Source organism: Brachycentrus maculatus, unplaced genomic scaffold (assembly GCF_059751285.1).
Source record: "Brachycentrus maculatus isolate JH-2025_06_01 unplaced genomic scaffold, ASM5975128v1 h1tg000070l, whole genome shotgun sequence".
Taxonomy (NCBI): domain Eukaryota; kingdom Metazoa; phylum Arthropoda; class Insecta; order Trichoptera; family Brachycentridae; genus Brachycentrus; species Brachycentrus maculatus.
In genome coordinates this window covers 801,281-821,229 of record NW_028280824.1, presented here as the reverse complement: position 1 = coordinate 821,229, position 19,949 = coordinate 801,281, and the positions used below count along the sequence as shown (strand labels likewise).

The window sequence follows — 19,949 nt, the reverse complement described above, 5'->3', positions numbered from 1 at the left end:
TCCGGTCGTACTTTGCTTTATTGATTATACAAAGGCTTTTGACTGCGTGAATTGGAATTGCCTGTGGAAGGTTTTGGAAGCAATGGGTGTACCAAGACAGTTGATAGTTCTTATTCACAACTTATACGTACAAAATTTGGCATCGGTAAGAGTTGATAATTTCCTCTCAGAGTCATTTCAAGTACAAAAAGGCGTGAGACAAGGGTGTATACTGTCTCCTGATCTCTTTAATATATATGGAGAATATATAATGAGGAAAGTACTAGACGGGTGGGAAGGTGGCGTATCAGTAGGGGGCAAAAAGATCTCCAATATAAGGTTTGCAGACGACACAACGCTAATAGCCAACAATGAGGACGAAATGGCTGAACTCCTCCATAGAGTCGAAATAGAAAGCCAGCATTTAGGACTTCAAATAAACAAAAGTAAAACCAAGGTTCTTGTCATCGACCGATTCGGCACCCTGATAAGGAACAATTCTTTAAGGGATTATGAAGAAGTGGACGACTTTATCTATTTAGGTGCACTCATTTCTAAAGACGGAGGCTGTGAAGCAGAGGTCCGGAGAAGAATTGGAATGGCAAAATCAGCAATGTCTAGTCTGGCGAAGATATGGAAAAATCGGTCCATACTGAGGAGAACGAAAACCCGTCTAGTGAAATCTCTTGTATTCTCCATTGCGCTGTATGGAGTGGAAACATGGACACTGAGGAAAAAGGAAAGACATATGCTGGATGTGTTTGAAATGTGGTGCTGGAGGAGGATGCTGCGCATTCCTTGGACTGCAAGACGCACAAACGTCTCCATTCTCCGCGAACTGTCAGTGACAGAAAGACTCTCCACGACTTGCAGGAAAAGGATTCTGTCTTACTTTGGGCATATCGCCAGAAAGAACGAGAAGAGTCTTGAAAAACTGGTAGTAACAGGTACAGTTGAAGGCAAGCGGGCAAGAGGACGGTCTCCAACAAGATGGACAGACCAAATAAAGGAATTAACCGGATCCTCGCTAAACGCTGCCATCAAGTTGGCCCAGGACCGGGAAGAATGGAGAGGACTTGTGCACCAAGTGCCTGACATTCCAGAAGACCACGACGCTCAGCATTGAGCAAGAAGATGAAGAAGAAGAAGATTATTAAAAACACAAAATTAAAATTGTGACAATTGTTTCGCCTTGTTATGGCATTATCAAACTACTTTATTTAATAATGCTGTAACAAGGCAAAACAATTATCACAAATTTTATTTTTATGTATTTTTAATAATAAAAAAGTACAATTTAGCAGACTCTAAAAATCAGTGTTAATATTAATATTTAAAATATAAATTATGTAGTTCTACAAATTAAACGCCAAATAAATAAATATCGATATTTTAAGTTCTGTTTTTGTGAAAGAAAAAAGCATTAAATGGTCCAAATTTAAAATAAAAAAACCTAATGGTGCTATTGTCGAAAGTTCTTAAAACATTTTTTTTAAATTTGCAAATTATTTTCCACAGAAAATCTTGACCTAAAAATTAGACCTATTTGACAATTGATTGTATTTTGTTATTTTCGCACATTTTTCTGGGTTACTTACTATCCCATGGCATTTGCCCATGGCAGAGATATTTCGGGCCGTGATGCGGCACCCCCCATCGGCCCCAAACGTCTGCTGGAGAATGGTACAACACGCGGCTTGTTAGCCCAGAAAGGCAAGTAGTATTTGATCCGTATTTTGACACAAAGGTATTGCATAAATGCATTCATTATAGAATATATTTTTCGCCCCACTAAATAGTCCATATTTCCTTATTACGCTAAGGAAATCACTTCGACTCAGTCTATTATTTTTAACACTGATTGGTTTCTAGTCTACTGAAGAGAGTTAGTAGAATTTCTTAGCCTGTGACTCCTTTCTGTCCCTAAAACAAAAATTAAAAAATATTAATTTCTTTATAATTTGACTTCGTGATTTTACATTTTACAATTAAAATGTAAATCTTTATTTTAAAATCACTGTAAATATTTTATTATAACACAATATTTCAGACACTCCCCAAAAATTTAAAAACAAAGGGTTAGTTTTATTTAATAATTTTTATAAAATATGCCACAAAATATCAGCAAAACACGTTCAAGATATCTTTTTGCATATTTCAACATACACAATAATTACAAATTACAATTTATGTGAATGTTACATGTCGCTCACTCCTTTCAAGAATGTCATAAATCAAAATACTCGATTTTTCAGGAGAACCTTTTTTTAAGTTTAAAAATATAACAGAATGTATTAAAAATAAATATCAAGCCACTTATTAAACTTTTTACTGTGCAACATATTATTTTAGGTAAAACCTGAAGGTTTTTTCTCCATTTGAAAATTATTTAATATATTTAAAAAAATAATTAAACAATACCTTTTCTTCAAAATGCAAAAACCACACTTTTTGCCCTGTAGTGGGTAGATATAAAGTTAAAAATATGCCTCTTTTGGTGGGATATAGTACATTTTCTGGGCATTCCGAAAACATTCACAACTGAAAATTGACGATTTTTGATTTATGACATTCTTGAAAGGAGTGAGCGATGTGTGTAAAGAGATTACTTAACCAGCCTCTGACAGGTCGTAATGCTTGTAAATACCCAGTGAGATGTCAAAAATGTAAATGAAAATATATATTCTTCTTATATTGTAACACACTTGGGACGGGAAAAGGTATTTCTACCCGTTGGGTGGATTGATGCCTAAGGACGGGAAGGGTATTTTCGGCTTTGCAAATAGTATTTTTTTCAGTATCGGTTATTGAATGTGCGTTATAGAAAGTTTTCTTTCAAAGAGTGTGCACGCTTCTGGAAATGCAGGTACAGGCAGCGGCTCCTTTTCATCAATATCGACCTCTCCCGCTATTGGTTACACATATTTTCGATTGTTTCTATCCCATACGTTGCCGTTGAATGTAAGAAAATTGAAAATAATTTAAAAAAAACAGACAAAATATATCAAATATGCAGCTTAATTCGAACGATAAATGCGGTAAATGGTGATAGAGAAACGATCGATGCGGTTTAGTTTAGTATGAAATGAATTCGGGATAGAAAAAATAAACGATACATCCGGGAAAACGATTATTCGAGGAATGATAGATAGAGGTTTTACTGTATTATATACCAATCCCTTTGTTAAGGTCTTAACTATACGTACATAATTATCAAATCCCATCACCAGCAGTCCGCAGGCATAAAAAATACCCGTCCGAAATGTGGTAAATCTCATGACTTTGATAGGATATTTTTTAAATTATTTGATGAAATTCCAACCAAATTATGTATTATCAAATGAAAATTTAGGTATTACTCACTTATATAAGCTGTAGAGGAACATGATGAGAAGATGGGTGGCCAGGAAGAGGCCCAAGAGTCCGGCAGAGAGGCAGTTTACTTCCGGACACGACGTCTGAGCTTGGCCACCCATTCTAAAACAAAAAATACATTTATGTATTAATTTTAAATCAAACACAGATTTTTTGAGTCTACTAAGTTGTATTTTATTAACAAAAACACATAACAAAATTTATGTTGTGACAATTGTTTTGCCTAGTTATGGCATTTTCAAACGCATGTGAAGATCAAATGGACTGATGGTCCTTATGTAGCTAAATTAAACGCCAAATCAATAGATAAATAAAAACAAAAAATACATTTATTTATTATTCAACCTTTACTTCACATAGCGGACTTACGGCTTTAACGGATATCAACTTCCCTTAATTAGTAAGTTATATCGAGGCTGTACTGTACTTATTTCTACAAAAAACAAAAAAAATTTCAAAAAGTGTTCCAATGAGTGAACAATGAATGATAAGGAGAGTATTATATTATATTACCATACCACAAAGTTAACAATGCTTTTAATATCTTCTTCTTTTCGTGTCATTTCAGGTCCCCCTGATGTCGACATTCACTTGAGAGTAATTGTCCTTGTCTCGGGCAGCTTTAAACAGTCCTGATCACCGTCCAATCTCGTATATTCCGGAGCCAGATCTGCCTTCTGCCCACACCTCGTGGACCCTCCACTAGGTGCAACAGCTCGTACTTGTCTCCTCTCAGCACATGCCCCAGATAGGACACCTCCCGGACCTTGATACCAGTCAGCAACTGTCACCCTGCTCTTGCTCTTTGGAGCACATATGCTGACCATATCGGTCCATGGAATGCTTTTAATATATCGTAGTCATACAGGAGAAAGTCACCGAGTGCATTTTTTACAAAAACGTGATTATTGACTATTTGATATCTTACTAGCTTAATATTGCCCTTTAAAACTCCCAAAGCAATTTTAAACATGGAAGTATAATATATTGACTTGTTAAAAATGACTAACTGCATCAATGTTTATTTTCTTGCCGAGCAAAAGTGACTTGAATGGCCCTCCTGAACATTTTATGTTTTGTTAGTTGGTCACTTTCTCCTGTACAACTACGATATTGTGAAAACACTATCCGTTTCATCTCTGATATAGATACTAAAACCGCTTCCAGTTCGGTCCTGCTTGCTTCAAAATATATGGCAATGATTCTAATGATAAAATAAGTACCTCTGTCCGATGGCGGCGATATTCTGCTTGACCGAGTTGATGGAGTCCCTGAGCTCGTTCATGGCCGCCTGGGACTCGTAGCCCACGGACTGCACCTGCGCCGTGGGCGCGCGCGCCTGCGCCTGCAGGATGCCCTCCGTCTTGCGCGTGATCTCAATCAGGTAGGTCTTCAGCTCCGTCAGCGTGTTGAGGAATATGCCCTGCGTCTGCAGGATGGACTCCACCTCGTGCCGCTGCAAGGGGAGGGCGCCGATCTGCGGAGGGGCCTGGGAATACGTCAAGTGGTGAAAATACATTTAAATGTCATAAATAAAAAATTGTAAATTTTCAGTTGTTCTTCGGAATGCCCAGAAAATTTTACTGTATCCCAGCAAGAGAGGTATATTTTTAACTTAATATTTACTTGCTACAGGGCAGAAAGTGTTGTTTTTGCATTTTGAAGAAAAGGTATTGTTCAATGATTTTTTTTAAATATACTTAATATTTTTCAAATGGAGAAAAAACCTTCAGGTTTTACCTAAAAACATATGTTGCACAGTAAAAAGTTCAATAAGTGGCTATATATTTATTTTTAATACATTGTGTTATATTTTTAAACTTAAAAACCGTTCTCCTGAAAAATCAAGTTTTTTGATTTATGACGTTCTTGAAATGAGTGAGCGATATGGTGAATGTTATCGTTAGATATTATTCGATCCTCAAGTTGACTGACCCCACAGCTCTAGAGGCTGCACAATGCAGAGTGTTGTCCGAGGTTCCAATGATGGAAACAACTGGAGAAGAAGTAAGTACTCACTTGGCCCGGGGGCGGGGGCGCGCCGCCTCCCGCCTGCTGCATCTGGTACACGGAGCTGAGGATGCTCAGCGAGTTGACCTGCTTGCCGAGGATCTCGTCCACCTTCTTGTGCAGCTCCTTGGTCACCTCGAAGATGGACGTCTGGCCCTGGAAGATCTGGCGGAGCTCACGCTGGCTGTCGTTCTCGAACCAGTCCTCAAACTCAGACTCCTTGTCCTTGGTCTGCAATCCAGAAGCCAAAAGGTCAAGATGGATCATCGGCGTAATAAAACGCACAATCATATTTTACTAAAGGAAAGAAACAAGGTACAGTTTTTAAAAAATCCCCTCATACATACCCGCCGATTATTTCGACTCCTTATCTGACCACTTTCAATTGTTTGAAATATCATGCCAAGTTTTCCTCGGCTTTCCTTTGCTCAAATTTCCAACTATATTCGACTCATTAATTTGTTTTACCGTTTTTTCTTCACTCATTTGTTCCATATGTCCGAGCCATCTCGACACACCTTTCTTAATTTTATTGATAACGCTTACCTCAGCCTTGTATTCTTTCTTAGATTCAAGATTTATTTCAACCTAACTAACTAACTAACTAACCATCACGCCGCTTATCCGCAGGGATAGGCTGAGAGAATCACACCACTCTGTCTTTGCAAACATTCTTTGCCTTTTCCACGTTCATGCATCTCCTCATACATACCCGACGATTATTAAGACTCCTGACCCGGCCGCTTTCAAGTATTTGACATACCTGATTGTGCAAAGTTTTCCTCGGTCTTCCTCTGCTTCTTTTTCCAACTACATTCGCCTCATAATTTTTTTTAACCGTTCTTTCTTCACTCATACGTTCCACATGTCCAAACCATCTCAACACACCTTTCTTAATTTTATCGATAATGCTTATCTCAGCCTTACATTCTTTCCTTATTTCATCATTCGAACATCTATCAAACATCGTTTTGCCACACATTCGTCTGAGGGATCGCATTTCGACTGCAATCATTCTGCTTTCATCCTTCTTTTGCCATAAAAATTAGGTTCAGGCTGCTACCTCATCAGGGTGCTCCCTTCTGTAGTCCTCCTTCTGCTGGTCGAGCTTCTTCTGGTAGTCGCGGTACTCCTGGCTGAGCTTGTCCCTCTCCTCCTGGTTGACGGGCTGCGTGACCGGCTGCCCGGCGCCGGGCGTGTGAAGCGACGACGTGAGGAAGTGCAGCACGTCGTGGTCGTCGGCCAGCCCGCCCGTGGCCGCCGAGACGCCGAAGTAGCCGCCCGCCGGCAGACGGACCCCCTCCGCGCGGAAGCACATCTCGTAGTCCGCCTCGTTGTTGCTCATGCCTGCAAATTTATCGTACACATAATTACAAATAACAATCAAGTGAATCGTTGGGTAATGTATCCAAAATAAAACAAGGATTGTTGGATTGAATTCTACATTTATTTATGTATATGTTATGGTTTCTAGTTGAATACCAACTTAATTTAACAGAAGGGAAGCAAGATGAAAGCGGATTACTTTTAACACAAATTTATTCAGTTCTAGAAAATTACAATCAAGAAATACTTAAGAATAATCGCGTGATTCTAATGTGAGAACAGTTGAAAGACGTGTCGATCGGAGGACGGGCGGTGACAAAATGTGACGGGCTGGTTCCCGCTCGCTGCGAGCTCGGTTAGGGTGTTCGGTTATGCTCGTTCATTCGATTGTCGAGTTGCCATAGATTGTTGTGGGTTGCCACAATGTTAATACGTGACGCATTTCGTCTTCTTAGGACATTATCAAACACGTGTTTGATACCAATCAGGTACCAATATATGAGGTGATCAGGTACCAATCGAGGGTAATATTGAATAAATATTACAGTGAAAAAATCACTTATATTTATTTGACCCGCCTCCCCCTGGGAATCGAACCCGGAACTTCAGTACGCTAGCCCAGCGTGCTGACCATTACACTACTGAGGACCACCTTTACCAGTTTTACCACTATTAAATAAATTAAATTGTTAAATTAAGAAAGGTGTGTTGAGATGGTTTGGACATGTGGAACAAATGAGTGAGGAAAGAACGGTTTTTTTCATATTTATTGTAACTGTCTGCAGTTACAATAAATGTGAAAAAAATAACATATTTGACATGCTTTCTGAGGGGTATTGAGTAAACTTTCAGGTTGTGAGATTTGAGGGGCGGAGTAGCATTGTGCGGTGGTGAGTTCCTTACCGTTGTGGAAGAGCACGGTGAGGGTGTCCTGGTAGTACTCCACCCGCAGTCGGGTCGGGTACGGCTTGTTGCGGAAGTCCCGCAAGCATCCAGACAGCAGCTGCGTTGACCCGTCGCTGTGCAACAAATACAACCAACTATCAGTAAAGATTTCTTGAATGTTTTCCGCTGATACTTTGTGGTACATTTTATAGTATCTTTATAATATTAATTAACTTTGTTTTCACCACTTTTTTTATTAATACAATTCAACCTACCGGTTTCAACAATACATTGCCATCATCAGGGTTTATTTTAAATCAAAAACAATTAAATACTCTCACAGTAGGTTTTTGTGTGTTCTCTACTTTACGTAAGCGTTATTATTTTTTTTTTGGGTGATTTCATTAGTTTTTATTTGGGGTTGCTATGCAATAAATAATAATAAAAATAATATTTAGGAATTTTACTATTTATTTATTTATATTATTATTATTTAGGATTGTTATTTAGTGTGGAAGTTTTTGGTGAGAGTATTTTAATGTTTTTATTATGTATATTGATATTTATTCTTATTTAGGATTGTTATTTAGTGTGGAAGTTTTTGGTGAGAGTATTTTAATGTTTTTATTATGTATATTGATATTTATTCCTATTTAGGATTGTTATTTAGTGTGGAAGTTTTTGGTGAGAGTATTTTAATGTTTTTATTATGTATATTGATATTTATTCTTATTTAGGATTGTTATTTAGTGTGGAAGTTTTTGGTGAGAGTATTTTAATGTTTTTATTATGTATATTGATATTTATTCTCATTTAGGATTGTTATTTAGTGTGGAAGTTTTTGGTGAGAGTATTTTAATGTTTTTATTATGTATATTGATATTTATTCCTATTTAGGATTGTTATTTAGTGTGGAAGTTTTTGGTGAGAGTATTTTAATGTTTTTATTATGTATATTGATATTTATTCTCATTTAGGATTGTTATTTAGTGTGGAAGTTTTTGGTGAGAGTATTTTAATGTTTTTATTATGTATATTGATATTTATTCTTATTTAGGATTGTTATTTAGTGTGGAAGTTTTTGGTGAGAGTATTTTAATGTTTTTATTATGTATATTGATATTTATTCTCATTTAGGATTGTTATTTAGTGTGGAAGTTTTTGGTGAGAGTATTTTAATGTTTTTATTATGTATATTGATATTTATTCTCATTTAGGATTGTTATTTAGTGTGGAAGTTTTTGGTGAGAGTATTTTAATGTTTTTATTATGTGTATTGATATTTATTATTATTTAGGTTTGTTATTTAGTGTGGAAGTTTTTGGTGAGAGTATTTTAATGTTTTTATTATGTGTATTGATATTTATTATTATTTAGGTTTGTTATTTAGTGTGGAAGTTTTTGGTGAGAGTATTTTAATGTTTTTATTATGTATATTGATATTTATTCTCATTTAGGATTGTTATTTAGTGTGGAAGTTTTTGGTGAGAGTATTTTAATGTTTTTATTATGTATATTGATATTTATTCTCATTTAGGATTGTTATTTAGTGTGGAAGTTTTTGGTGAGAGTATTTTAATGTTTTTATTATGTGTATTGATATTTATTATTATTTAGGTTTGTTATTTAGTGTGGAAGTTTTTGGTGAGAGTATTTTAATGTTTTTATTATGTGTATTGATATTTATTATTATTTAGGTTTGTTATTTAGTGTGGAAGTTTTTGGTGAGAGTATTTTAATGTTTTTATTATGTATATTGATATTTATTCTCATTTAGGATTGTTATTTAGTGTGGAAGTTTTTGGTGAGAGTATTTTAATGTTTTTATTATGTGTATTGATATTTATTATTATTTAGGTTTGTTATTTAGTGTGGAAGTTTTTGGTGAGAGTATTTTAATGTTTTTATTATGTATATTGATATTTATTCTCATTTAGGATTGTTATTTAGTGTGGAAGTTTTTGGTGAGAGTATTTTAATGTTTTTATTATGTGTATTGATATTTATTATTATTTAGGTTTGTTATTTAGTGTGGAAGTTTTTGGTGAGAGTATTTTAATGTTTTTATTATGTGTATTGATATTTATTATTATTTAGGTTTGTTATTTAGTGTGGAAGTTTTTGGTGAGAGTATTTTAATGTTTTTATTATGTGTATTGATATTTATTATTATTTAGGTTTGTTATTTAGTGTGGAAGTTTTTGGTGAGAGTATTTTAATGTTTTTATTATGTATATTGATATTTATTCTCATTTAGGATTGTTATTTAGTGTGGAAGTTTTTGGTGAGAGTATTTTAATGTTTTTATTATGTATATTGATATTTATTCTCATTTAGGATTGTTATTTAGTGTGGAAGTTTTTGGTGAGAGTATTTTAATGTTTTTATTATGTGTATTGATATTTATTATTATTTAGGTTTGTTATTTAGTGTGGAAGTTTTTGGTGAGAGTATTTTAATGTTTTTATTATGTATATTGATATTTATTCTCATTTAGGATTGTTATTTAGTGTGGAAGTTTTTGGTGAGAGTATTTTAATGTTTTTATTATGTATATTGATATTTATTCTCATTTAGGATTGTTATTTAGTGTGGAAGTTTTTGGTGAGAGTATTTTAATGTTTTTATTATGTGTATTGATATTTATTATTATTTAGGTTTGTTATTTAGTGTGGAAGTTTTTGGTGAGAGTATTTTAATGTTTTTATTATGTATATTGATATTTATTCTCATTTAGGATTGTTATTTAGTGTGGAAGTTTTTGGTGAGAGTATTTTAATGTTTTTATTATGTATATTGATATTTATTCTCATTTAGGATTGTTATTTAGTGTGGAAGTTTTTGGTGAGAGTATTTTAATGTTTTTATTATGTATATTGATATTTATTCTCATTTAGGATTGTTATTTAGTGTGGAAGTTTTTGGTGAGAGTATTTTAATGTTTTTATTATGTGTATTGATATTTATTATTATTTAGGTTTGTTATTTAGTGTGGAAGTTTTTGGTGAGAGTATTTTAATGTTTTTATTATGTATATTGATATTTATTCTCATTTAGGATTGTTATTTAGTGTGGAAGTTTTTGGTGAGAGTATTTTAATGTTTTTATTATGTATATTGATATTTATTCTCATTTAGGATTGTTATTTAGTGTGGAAGTTTTTGGTGAGAGTATTTTAATGTTTTTATTATGTGTATTGATATTTATTATTATTTAGGTTTGTTATTTAGTGTGGAAGTTTTTGGTGAGAGTATTTTAATGTTTTTGATTTAAAATAAACCCTGATGATAACAATGTATTGTTGAAACCGGTAGGTTGAATTGTGTTAGTAAAAAAAGTGGTGAAAACAAAGTTAATTAATTTTATAAAGATATCAGTAAGAGCTCGTTTTGCAAACGAAAATTACAAATTTCTCAATGTAAAAAAAAATATGCGTGAGAGTGAAGATGATTTATTTTTATTGTGCTTATAATTTATAATAATTTTCGTCCGCCTCCGTGGTGTAATGGTCAGCACGCTCGGCTACCATTCTGGAGGTCCTAGGTTCGATTCCGAAGGGGGGTAAAATAAATATAAGTGATTTTTTCACTGTAATATTTATTTAATATTACCCTGGACTGGTACCTGAAGCGGAGGGCTGATCACCTTTCCTTCATGTGTAAACGATCAAGATAACACTGCGTTTATATGAAGCAGTGCCCTATGCACCATTTGGTGTGGATAAGGGTTTTTATTTTTATTTATATTTATAATTTATAATCATGTACATATTATATGAGATATTATGGAGTTAGAATCAATTTATTCAATATGTATTACCCTGGACTGGTACCTGAAGCGGATCACCTTTCATTCGTGTTATTTTATTAAAATTAAACATTTGAATAATCCACTTAATTGAGTTTTATTTTTATTTACGACTAGTTTCAAAAACGACAATTTGTTTCATCTTCTGGTACAAATTAAAAAAAAAAAAAAAACTCCATAGTTTACCGGATCCACGCGGCTCGCATAACCGTATGTGTTTTAACAAAACATGCCCCATACGCGGCTGACATAAGCGTTTGTGTTTTAACATTGCTCCAAGTTTCGAACCTCAGTTCAACTTGGAGGGATTTTTTCATGGTGTGGAACTTTGGATAAAATAATACGTCAATCCTTGGCCTTATGACATCTGTTGAAATATCTGACTAATAATTTGTAACATCACAAGGATAAATAAAAGAACAGATACCTGATTTTTCTTGCGGTGGGTAATTAGTCTGCGCCATAATCATGCCCTATATCTGTCTCACTCTCGACGCTACGCATCGCCAGTGGGTAAGAGTGACACACGATGCGTGCTTTGATTTATTTATGTAACGATCTTATTTGTTTATATCACGATATATTTCAAGAATAATGTGACACAAGTGTATTATAGAGTACCAAAAAGGCACAATGAATCCCATTGAACGTTTTTGTTTAGGAAAATAAATCGTTTCTTAACTAAATACATGATAAAAGTAATCATTTAAAACACGGCGAAATACCGCAGCGCACGGGCGTCTCTTAGGAACAAAGTTAACGCGGTTAAAAGGTTAAGTGGATTATTCAAGTGTTTAATTTTAATAAAATAATCATGTCATTCCACAAAGTTAATGCCGAATCAATAAATAATATTTCTTTCATGTGTTAACGATCAAGATGGTACATTTATAAAACTACTTATTTTGTTACTATCATAAATATCAAAACTGCATAGTAGTTATTTTATTACATAAATGCAGATCCACCAAGAAATGTCGGTACAAAACTTAAATTCAATACAACATTTTGAGTGTGTCCAAATACTTGTTCACAAAATCTGGATTATCTCCAATTACAGGAGTTGAGAGTTAAGAGTTTCTGCTTAGTAAAAAGCTTCTTTACATCTCACCAATAGATGTCTCTGGTGAAGTTCTAGTGATTCATGAACAAGGTTTCTAAATTGGTTCATATATATAGAACTTCCAAGAATTTGAGTAGTGTGGTAGTGTGGTTGTGTGTAAAGTGATCACTTAAACCAGCCTAGGACGGTCGTCAGCCCCGTAAATGCCCAGACTTCCATATTCTTCTTCATCTTTGATGAGATGTCAAAAAATAATATTAAATTCAATATATTAGTTGCAAAAATTTACTCACTTTTGGTGATCGAATTTCTTGGTTCCGTCGTTGATGACGGCCATGATGTACGGGTTGTTGTGCTTGTTGTCGTTGTCAAACGAGTCCATGATCACCCCGAGACCGTTCCACTGGTCCGAAGATCCAAACACTTCCCCATCGTACGACCCCTTGTTCTGGGTGTACCAGAAGGCCTGAAAAAACAATCATCGTCACATAGGAGTCAGCTTCCCCAAACACCCTTATTTTTGCAGTATTTTAACCCTTATAGTGCTGAGCTTATTTTCACATATTTTGCATAAATTGCTAAAGGATTTTTGAAAAAAGTACCTTTTTAATTCAGTGTGCACAGATCTTAATTATTATATTTTCCCCAAATGTAGATAAATTTTCGTGTTATGTGTAAGGGACATTTGTCCACCTCCGTAGCGCAGTGGTCAGCGCGTTTGGCTACCGTGCTGGAGGTCCCGGGTTCGATTCCCAGGGGGGTCAAAATAAATATGGCCGATTTTCACTCTCACATTTATTTAATGATTCATTAACTGATCACCTTGCCTTCATGCAATTAACGATCAAGATAACACTGCGTCGCTACGATGCAGTGCCCTATGCACCATTGGGTGCGGATAAGGGTTAGAAGGAAGTAAGGGACATATCAAACTACTCAAATGAAACATATTTTTTACTATAACTGTATTTATTTATTGTAACTGCAGACAGTTGGTAGAATTCCATATTGAATTGTTGGGTAATATATCCAATATAAAACAAGGTTTGTTGGATTGAATTCTACATTTTAATACGTGACGCGTTTTGTCTTCTTAGGACATCGGTATCAAACACTAAAAGGGTTTGGTAATGTTCTAAGAAGACGAAACGCGTCACGTATTAATATATACATAAATAAATGTAGAATTCAATCCAACAAAAAACTTTGTTTTATTTTGGATATATTACCCAACAATTCAATATGTATTTATTTAATTGCTATGTAACTGTATATATTTAAAACAATAAATAGTCGCAATAGTCGGTATTCCGACGCTCCGCACTTTATACGCATTAACAGAGAGTCCATCTATCGACGGTTCACACTCTAAGGGTAAACACACTTCAGACGGGAAAGGTATTTCTGTCCGTTTGGTCGATTGATACTAAATGGCGGGAAGGATATTTTTACCTTCTGCGCCGCCCTCATTTCAAAGGCAGGAATGATAAATTATCCAATGTTTTATGTGAATTGATTTTACACTCTAATATTTATTTAATATACTCTAATATTTATTTTATATACTAATTTTATTAACATTTTTGTAAAAAAATAAATAAGTAAAAATGACTAACCACAAAGTAAATGCTTTAAATATTAATTATATTGAGAATATTTATTTAATGCTTCGGGTAACAATTAAGATAACACTGCATCAATATAACGCAGTGCCCTATGCACCATTGGGTGCATAGGGTTAGAATGGAAATAAATGATTTATATGAATACAAAAATTAAAATCTTAACTATTTGTAAATTATTATCAAATCGCAATGCAAGCCCTCTTTTTATGTTTATCTTTGAGTCTTTTGTGTACATCAGTATTTCAAAAATAAATTACCTATTTCAATTTTCAATTTCAATTTATTTATTTCAATTAATATATACCTTACAAATTAAAAAAAAAAAAAAAAAAAAAGCGTATACATTAAAATAATACATGAACTATTGCTAAAGGTGTAGAAGAATCCCGCGTCGGAAAACTCCTTTAGACACAGGGAACAGATCAATATCCAATAAGATATTGTTCAACATAGCGGTAGCTCTTCCTACAGGCATAACCATCGGCAGGTTGGTCCTGTGTATATGAATGTGAAACAATCTATGCCGACGCTGTCTTAGCTAACTATCGGGAGCATACAGACCAATGTTCCGGATAATTTCAGGATTATCCATCATAACGCGCAACAATGTATAAAAATGCCTCATCAAATACACATACATGTATGACTAAAACACAGATATATCAGATTCTGTCTCATGTGCATTCTTGAAACCATTCGCCCGTGTGCCGAAGCAATGAAGACAATAATCTAACGCTTTTTAATATAAAATTCATATTGAAACACGGTTGAACTTCCATATTGTTAAAATGCGTAATCAAATACACATTCCTTCTAGTCTCTAAACTGTTGTAGCCGAGCATACCCTGGAGAAACTGGGTCGGGTAGAGCCAAGGATAATAGCCGTACTCTCTCATGTAGAGATACCTCAAAAACTTCTTTTGGACTTTCTCTACCATAAGAGAGTTCTCTAGCTATATTATTACATACCTGACACTTGATAGGCAATGCGTTTGAAGATCAACCAAATGAGTAATTTAGTAACCTACCAGTCCGTCGGCACCGATCCGGCCTCTGCCGGTGACCCGGAACATGATGTCAGCCTCCCACCACTGGAAGTTGATGGGGGCGCGCGTCCACACGGCCCCCTTCTGGCTCTTCAGCGAGGGGGCCAGCCGCACATTCTCCGATGAGGCGATGGCATCTGTTACAGACATTAAACAATTTTACACTCTTTCAGTAATAACTAAAATTAAAAAAATTTAATCAATGTTTTTACTTAGTAAATACCACTATTTCTTAAAATCTACTGTGACACGTATTTCGATGCATACTGCATCATTTTCAAACACCATATCGCTCACTCATTTCTAGAACGTCATAAATCAAAAATTGACAATTTTCAGTTGTGCATGTTTTCGGAATGCCCAGAAAATGTTCTATATCCCAGCAAAAGCGCCATATTTTAAACTTAATATTTACCCGCTATAGGGCAGAAAGTGTTGTTTTTGCATTTTGAAGAAAAGGTATTGTTTTATTATTTTTTTTATATATACTAAATATTTTTCAAATGGAGAAACAACCTTCAGGTTTTACCTAAAAAGATCTGTTGCACAGTAAAAAGTTCAATAAGTGGCTTGATATTTATTTTTAATACAAACATAGAATATCTAAATATTGAGGGGCTAACACCTCAAGTTGATCAAATATTTTGATGTAAAAAAAAAATTAATTAACAGTATGTTAGTTTTTCCCTCTACCTCCTTCCCTAAACTCCCTTTTTCCTTTGCCCTCCTTATTATCATCTTTTGTAATTCAGGTTTTTTTATATGTTAATTTGTAATTTATGCTTTTCTTTTAATGTTCAAGTGCTATCTACCCTCTGATTGCAAACAGCTATATATGGTATCAATACGTTTTGATCAATATCACTAGTCTGTTTTTAGTTGGCTGGAAGATATTGCTTTTTAGCAATAAGCCCACCGATGTACTTATTTATTTTCTGTACATAAGGTTTAAATAAATAAATAAATATGAACCCTTTGACTGATGAGTTTAAATGACGATTTTATTTGAAAATAGGGCAGGATTTTTTAAAATTTTTGATAGTAAAATAATGCATTATTGCAAGACATTAAAGGGTAAATCTCGCAATCTGGATGATTCAGTATGCAATCGGCTGCGCAAGAAGCCGGTCGTGATTAGAATTTCACTAGAGACATCTATGGTGAGATGAAAGAAGTTTTTTACTGAGCAGAAACTCTTTCATTTGTATGTGAAGTCCGAATCTGGATTATAATCTCATATGTAATAAAACGCCAGAAAATATATTTCTAAGAATTTGAGTAGAGTGGTTATCAATCATGGGTAGAATTGGTGAATGTTACACGTGTGTGATCACTTAAACTAGCCTATGATGGTCATTCGTAAGTCCTGTAAATGCCCAGACTTCCATATTCTTCTTCATCTATGTTGAGATGTCAAAAAAATAATTTAAAAAACAACTCCTTTAATTGGATATAATCCAGATTTGTGAATAAGTATTTGGACACACTCAAAATGTTGTAAAACATAATTCTTATTATTCAACACGCATTTAAAAATGGATCATCAACAAAATTCTGCACATATCGCTCGCTCCTTTCAAGAACGTCATAAATAAAAGAACTTGATTTTTCAGGACAACGTTTTTAATGTTTAAAAATAAACAACAATGCATTAAAAATAAATATCAAGCCACTTATTGAACATTTTACTGTGCAACAGATCTTTTTAGGTAAAACCTGAAAGTTTTTTCTCCATTTGAAAAATATTTAGTATATTTAAAAATAAATTAAACAATACATTTTCTTCAAAATGCAAAAACAACATTTTCTGCCCTGTAGCGGGTAAATATTAACACAAAAATATGCCTCTTTTACTGGGATATAGTACATTTTCTGGGCATTCCGAAAACATGCACAACTCAAAATTCACGATTTTTTTTATTTATGACGTTCTTGAAAGGAGTGAGGGATATCACAAATATTTTATTTTGTTATAGACAATATGTATGTTGACGAAGTTGTAAGCAGAGAAAATAAATCTCCACATTACATTTATACGGCAAATGATTATTATAATTATATGGAGATTTTTTTATTTAATTATTCAAATTTGCGCTCACAAAATGCGCAAATTTTCTGTAACTCAAAATATCGATTATTAAAAATAAAAATAGAAATAAAAATATTGCATTGTTTTCAAGATGATTTAGAGTAATTTAAAATAAATATGACATAAAATAAAGACCTGTGAACAATATTTAAAATACAATTTTTCTTTTGCTTTCGTGGATGTGTTCATTATAACACGACAGGATTCAATATATCTTTCTCTTTCTAACTAATGTAATACAATGGAAATAAAACATCGGACGAACGTGTCATATTTATTTAAATTTCGACTGACGTGTACTCTTGTCAAAACTAAGAAAGCCGAATAAGTTGACATACTTTTGCCGATAATTACTCTAAAACGGGAAAAATCTTAGCGGGATTTAAAATATAACAAGCTGAATGGATTATTTAATTGATTTTTATTCTAAACTAATACATGTTATTGAAAAAAGCCACTTACTTCCACCGTATTCCCAGAACGGAATAGATCCATCTCTTTGGGCCAAATATGGAGGTTTAAACGAATATTTATATTCGAACCTTTTAATCGGCGGCTGGGCCGTCGCATTTATAGCGCAATGTATAATTAAAATCACTAATAATTTTCTAAACAAGTCTAAAAACACCTGCCGTAAGCGCGCCATGTTTGACTTTTAAAATCCGTGCAGTGTGAAGTTGTCGCGGACGTACAAGAAATTTGATTGCCAACAATGCAAATATGTAATTTTAAAGGCGTTTGAATATTTTCAGTCTGCGGTCCGTATAATTCGAAGCTCTGTACGTAAGTACCTTATTAATTAACCCTCAGCAGGGCAAAAACAGGTACGAAATCAGTATTACATGAATTTATCAAAAAATGTTAAAAAGGAAAAATAACTGCCCTGCTTCAGGATTCTAAACCAAGCGCACATTTATTGTCACTACCACGGCTTTCATCATTAATTGATTTTCACTTAAATATTAATTTAATATCACCTAAAGAGTAGGACTGATCACCTTTATTCAATATAACACATTGCTCTATGCCCTATTTGGTGAGGATAGGGGTTAGAAGAAGAAATATTTAATTATTTTTATTCACAAAATTAGAATTTTGCATTAGAAGATTACATGAAGGCAAGATGATAAGTCCTGCGCTCCATATTCTTCGATATAGGAGTGGAGTATATTTGATGGAATGCATGGATATGTGGCTGAATACCCCATTTATTTCATTTCTATCATCCATTATAGATAGGCTTGTTTTTTAATGAATGGTTTTATAGCTTTGTTACGTAATATTCCAATATCATTTGATCACACCGAGTCTTGGAAATGTGGTGCTGGAGAAAGAAACTGAGTGTATCACGAAATGAACACCGCACGGTGAAACTTCGCATTACAGGAACGACTTGTTCAGATATCAAGATCGGAAGCCAACATGTTCTGATCTGAATGAATGCGCAAGATAAATCTCAATAAACGTGACAGTTAGCGTGCAATAGTTTGATGTGCCTTGAGGGCTGATAATATTTGAGCACAACCACTCTGGCAAGAGGGAATGATCCAGAAAAGTTCAGTTTAATAACTGACCATATATTTACTGGGTATTTCGATAACATAATACCGACAATTGACAAATTATTGACCAAAAGGACATTTTAAATACCGTAGAATGGGGTTACTTGAGCCCAGTACAAAAAAATTAAATCTGTATTTGGTCTACAATAATGAACGTATCGACATGATTCATTGTTTCCCTGACAGGTGACACTTATTGTCACGATACTTCAATCGATACTACGATCTAAATATTTTTTTTGTACTGGGCTCAAGTAACACATCAAAGTTCAAATACATTTTTTTTTTTATTCAAAAGAAGTATTTGTGTCTTCAATTTCATACTATTTCTGTGAACGTAAGCAGCTAATTATTAAAAAAATTAGGTTCTACCCAGAAACTCTGAGTCATGAGTCCGCGACACTAACCATGGGACCACATCTTTTGACTGATGAAATAATCAAGCCAGACAGGCCATAAATATGGAAGATTTTAGTAAAACAAATATTATTTTTTTTTTTACAATGTATTTATTACATAATTTTCATACAAATTGCTAAATACAACAAAAAATATATTAAATTAGTAGTTATTGCTTCTGTACATATGTTTTATATTATAAAAGCTTTATAATATTATTGTATGTAGTTGTTTTGCAACATTATATAAGATATAATATAATCAAATGATTCGTGCTGGAGGCATTTTGTATAGAGGAATGCAACAAGAGAGAGTAAAAAATACTTGTGTCGATTATATCACAAACTATGTGGGAGATTCAACAAGAATTAACTTTTTCTTATTTAAATAATATTTATTCAGTCTACTGTGATTTGAACAGGTAAAAATTTGTGGATATAAAATAAAGGCTGTAAACCTTTATTAGGTTGGGCAGCATCCAAAAAGTCCCAGTGCCGGATCTTCACCATAGATAATGCGCAGAAATTAGTAAAGTTTTCCCGTGACAAACCAGATCTCATTTAACATTTGTGATTTTAATTTTAAACTAGAAGTAAGAACAAAATGTGACTCAGCAATCAAAGAAAAGTTGAAGCAAATGGTAGTTTCGATGACTTACACCCAGTGGCGTGGTAGGGCTGGACGAAGCCAGGCACTTAACACATTGTTTGCGGGAAACGCTTAAAAGCGTCTATTACATACTGTTGTTTGAGACCGGAAGACACTTCAAGCGTTCTATTTGAT

General features: G+C 33.9%; 1 protein-coding gene across 1 annotated transcript; it reads right to left on the bottom strand.

The window, feature by feature from the left end:
- Positions 1-1,541: 1,541 nt before the first annotated feature.
- Positions 1,542-17,878, bottom strand: ergic53 (lectin, mannose binding protein ergic53). The gene is made up of 9 exons (XM_088257088.1): positions 17,668-17,878; positions 15,099-15,253; positions 12,739-12,911; positions 7,594-7,709; positions 6,428-6,711; positions 5,374-5,595; positions 4,578-4,843; positions 3,343-3,456; positions 1,542-1,902 (listed from the first exon to the last, which is right to left on the bottom strand). The coding sequence occupies exons 1-9, from the start codon at positions 17,849-17,851 to the stop codon at positions 1,866-1,868; spliced, it is 1,551 nt and encodes a 516-aa protein (XP_088113214.1). The 5' UTR covers positions 17,852-17,878; the 3' UTR covers positions 1,542-1,865.
- Positions 17,879-19,949: the final 2,071 nt, after the last annotated feature.

What these genes read in the sequence shown, in the direction of transcription:
- ergic53 (XM_088257088.1), bottom strand. Translation starts at nt 17,851, where the DNA reads ATGGCGCGCTTACGGCAGGTGTTTTTAGACTTGTTTAGAAAATTATTA. An exon ending in AAGAAATTCGATCACCAAAA is followed by an intron (nt 7,710 to 12,738) that starts GTGAGTAAATTT and finishes TTTGTTGCACAG; the next exon opens with CGACGGGTCAACGCAGCTGC. An exon ending in GAAGGGAGCACCCTGATGAG is followed by an intron (nt 5,596 to 6,427) that starts GTAGCAGCCTGA and finishes TCTGGATTGCAG; the next exon opens with ACCAAGGACAAGGAGTCTGA.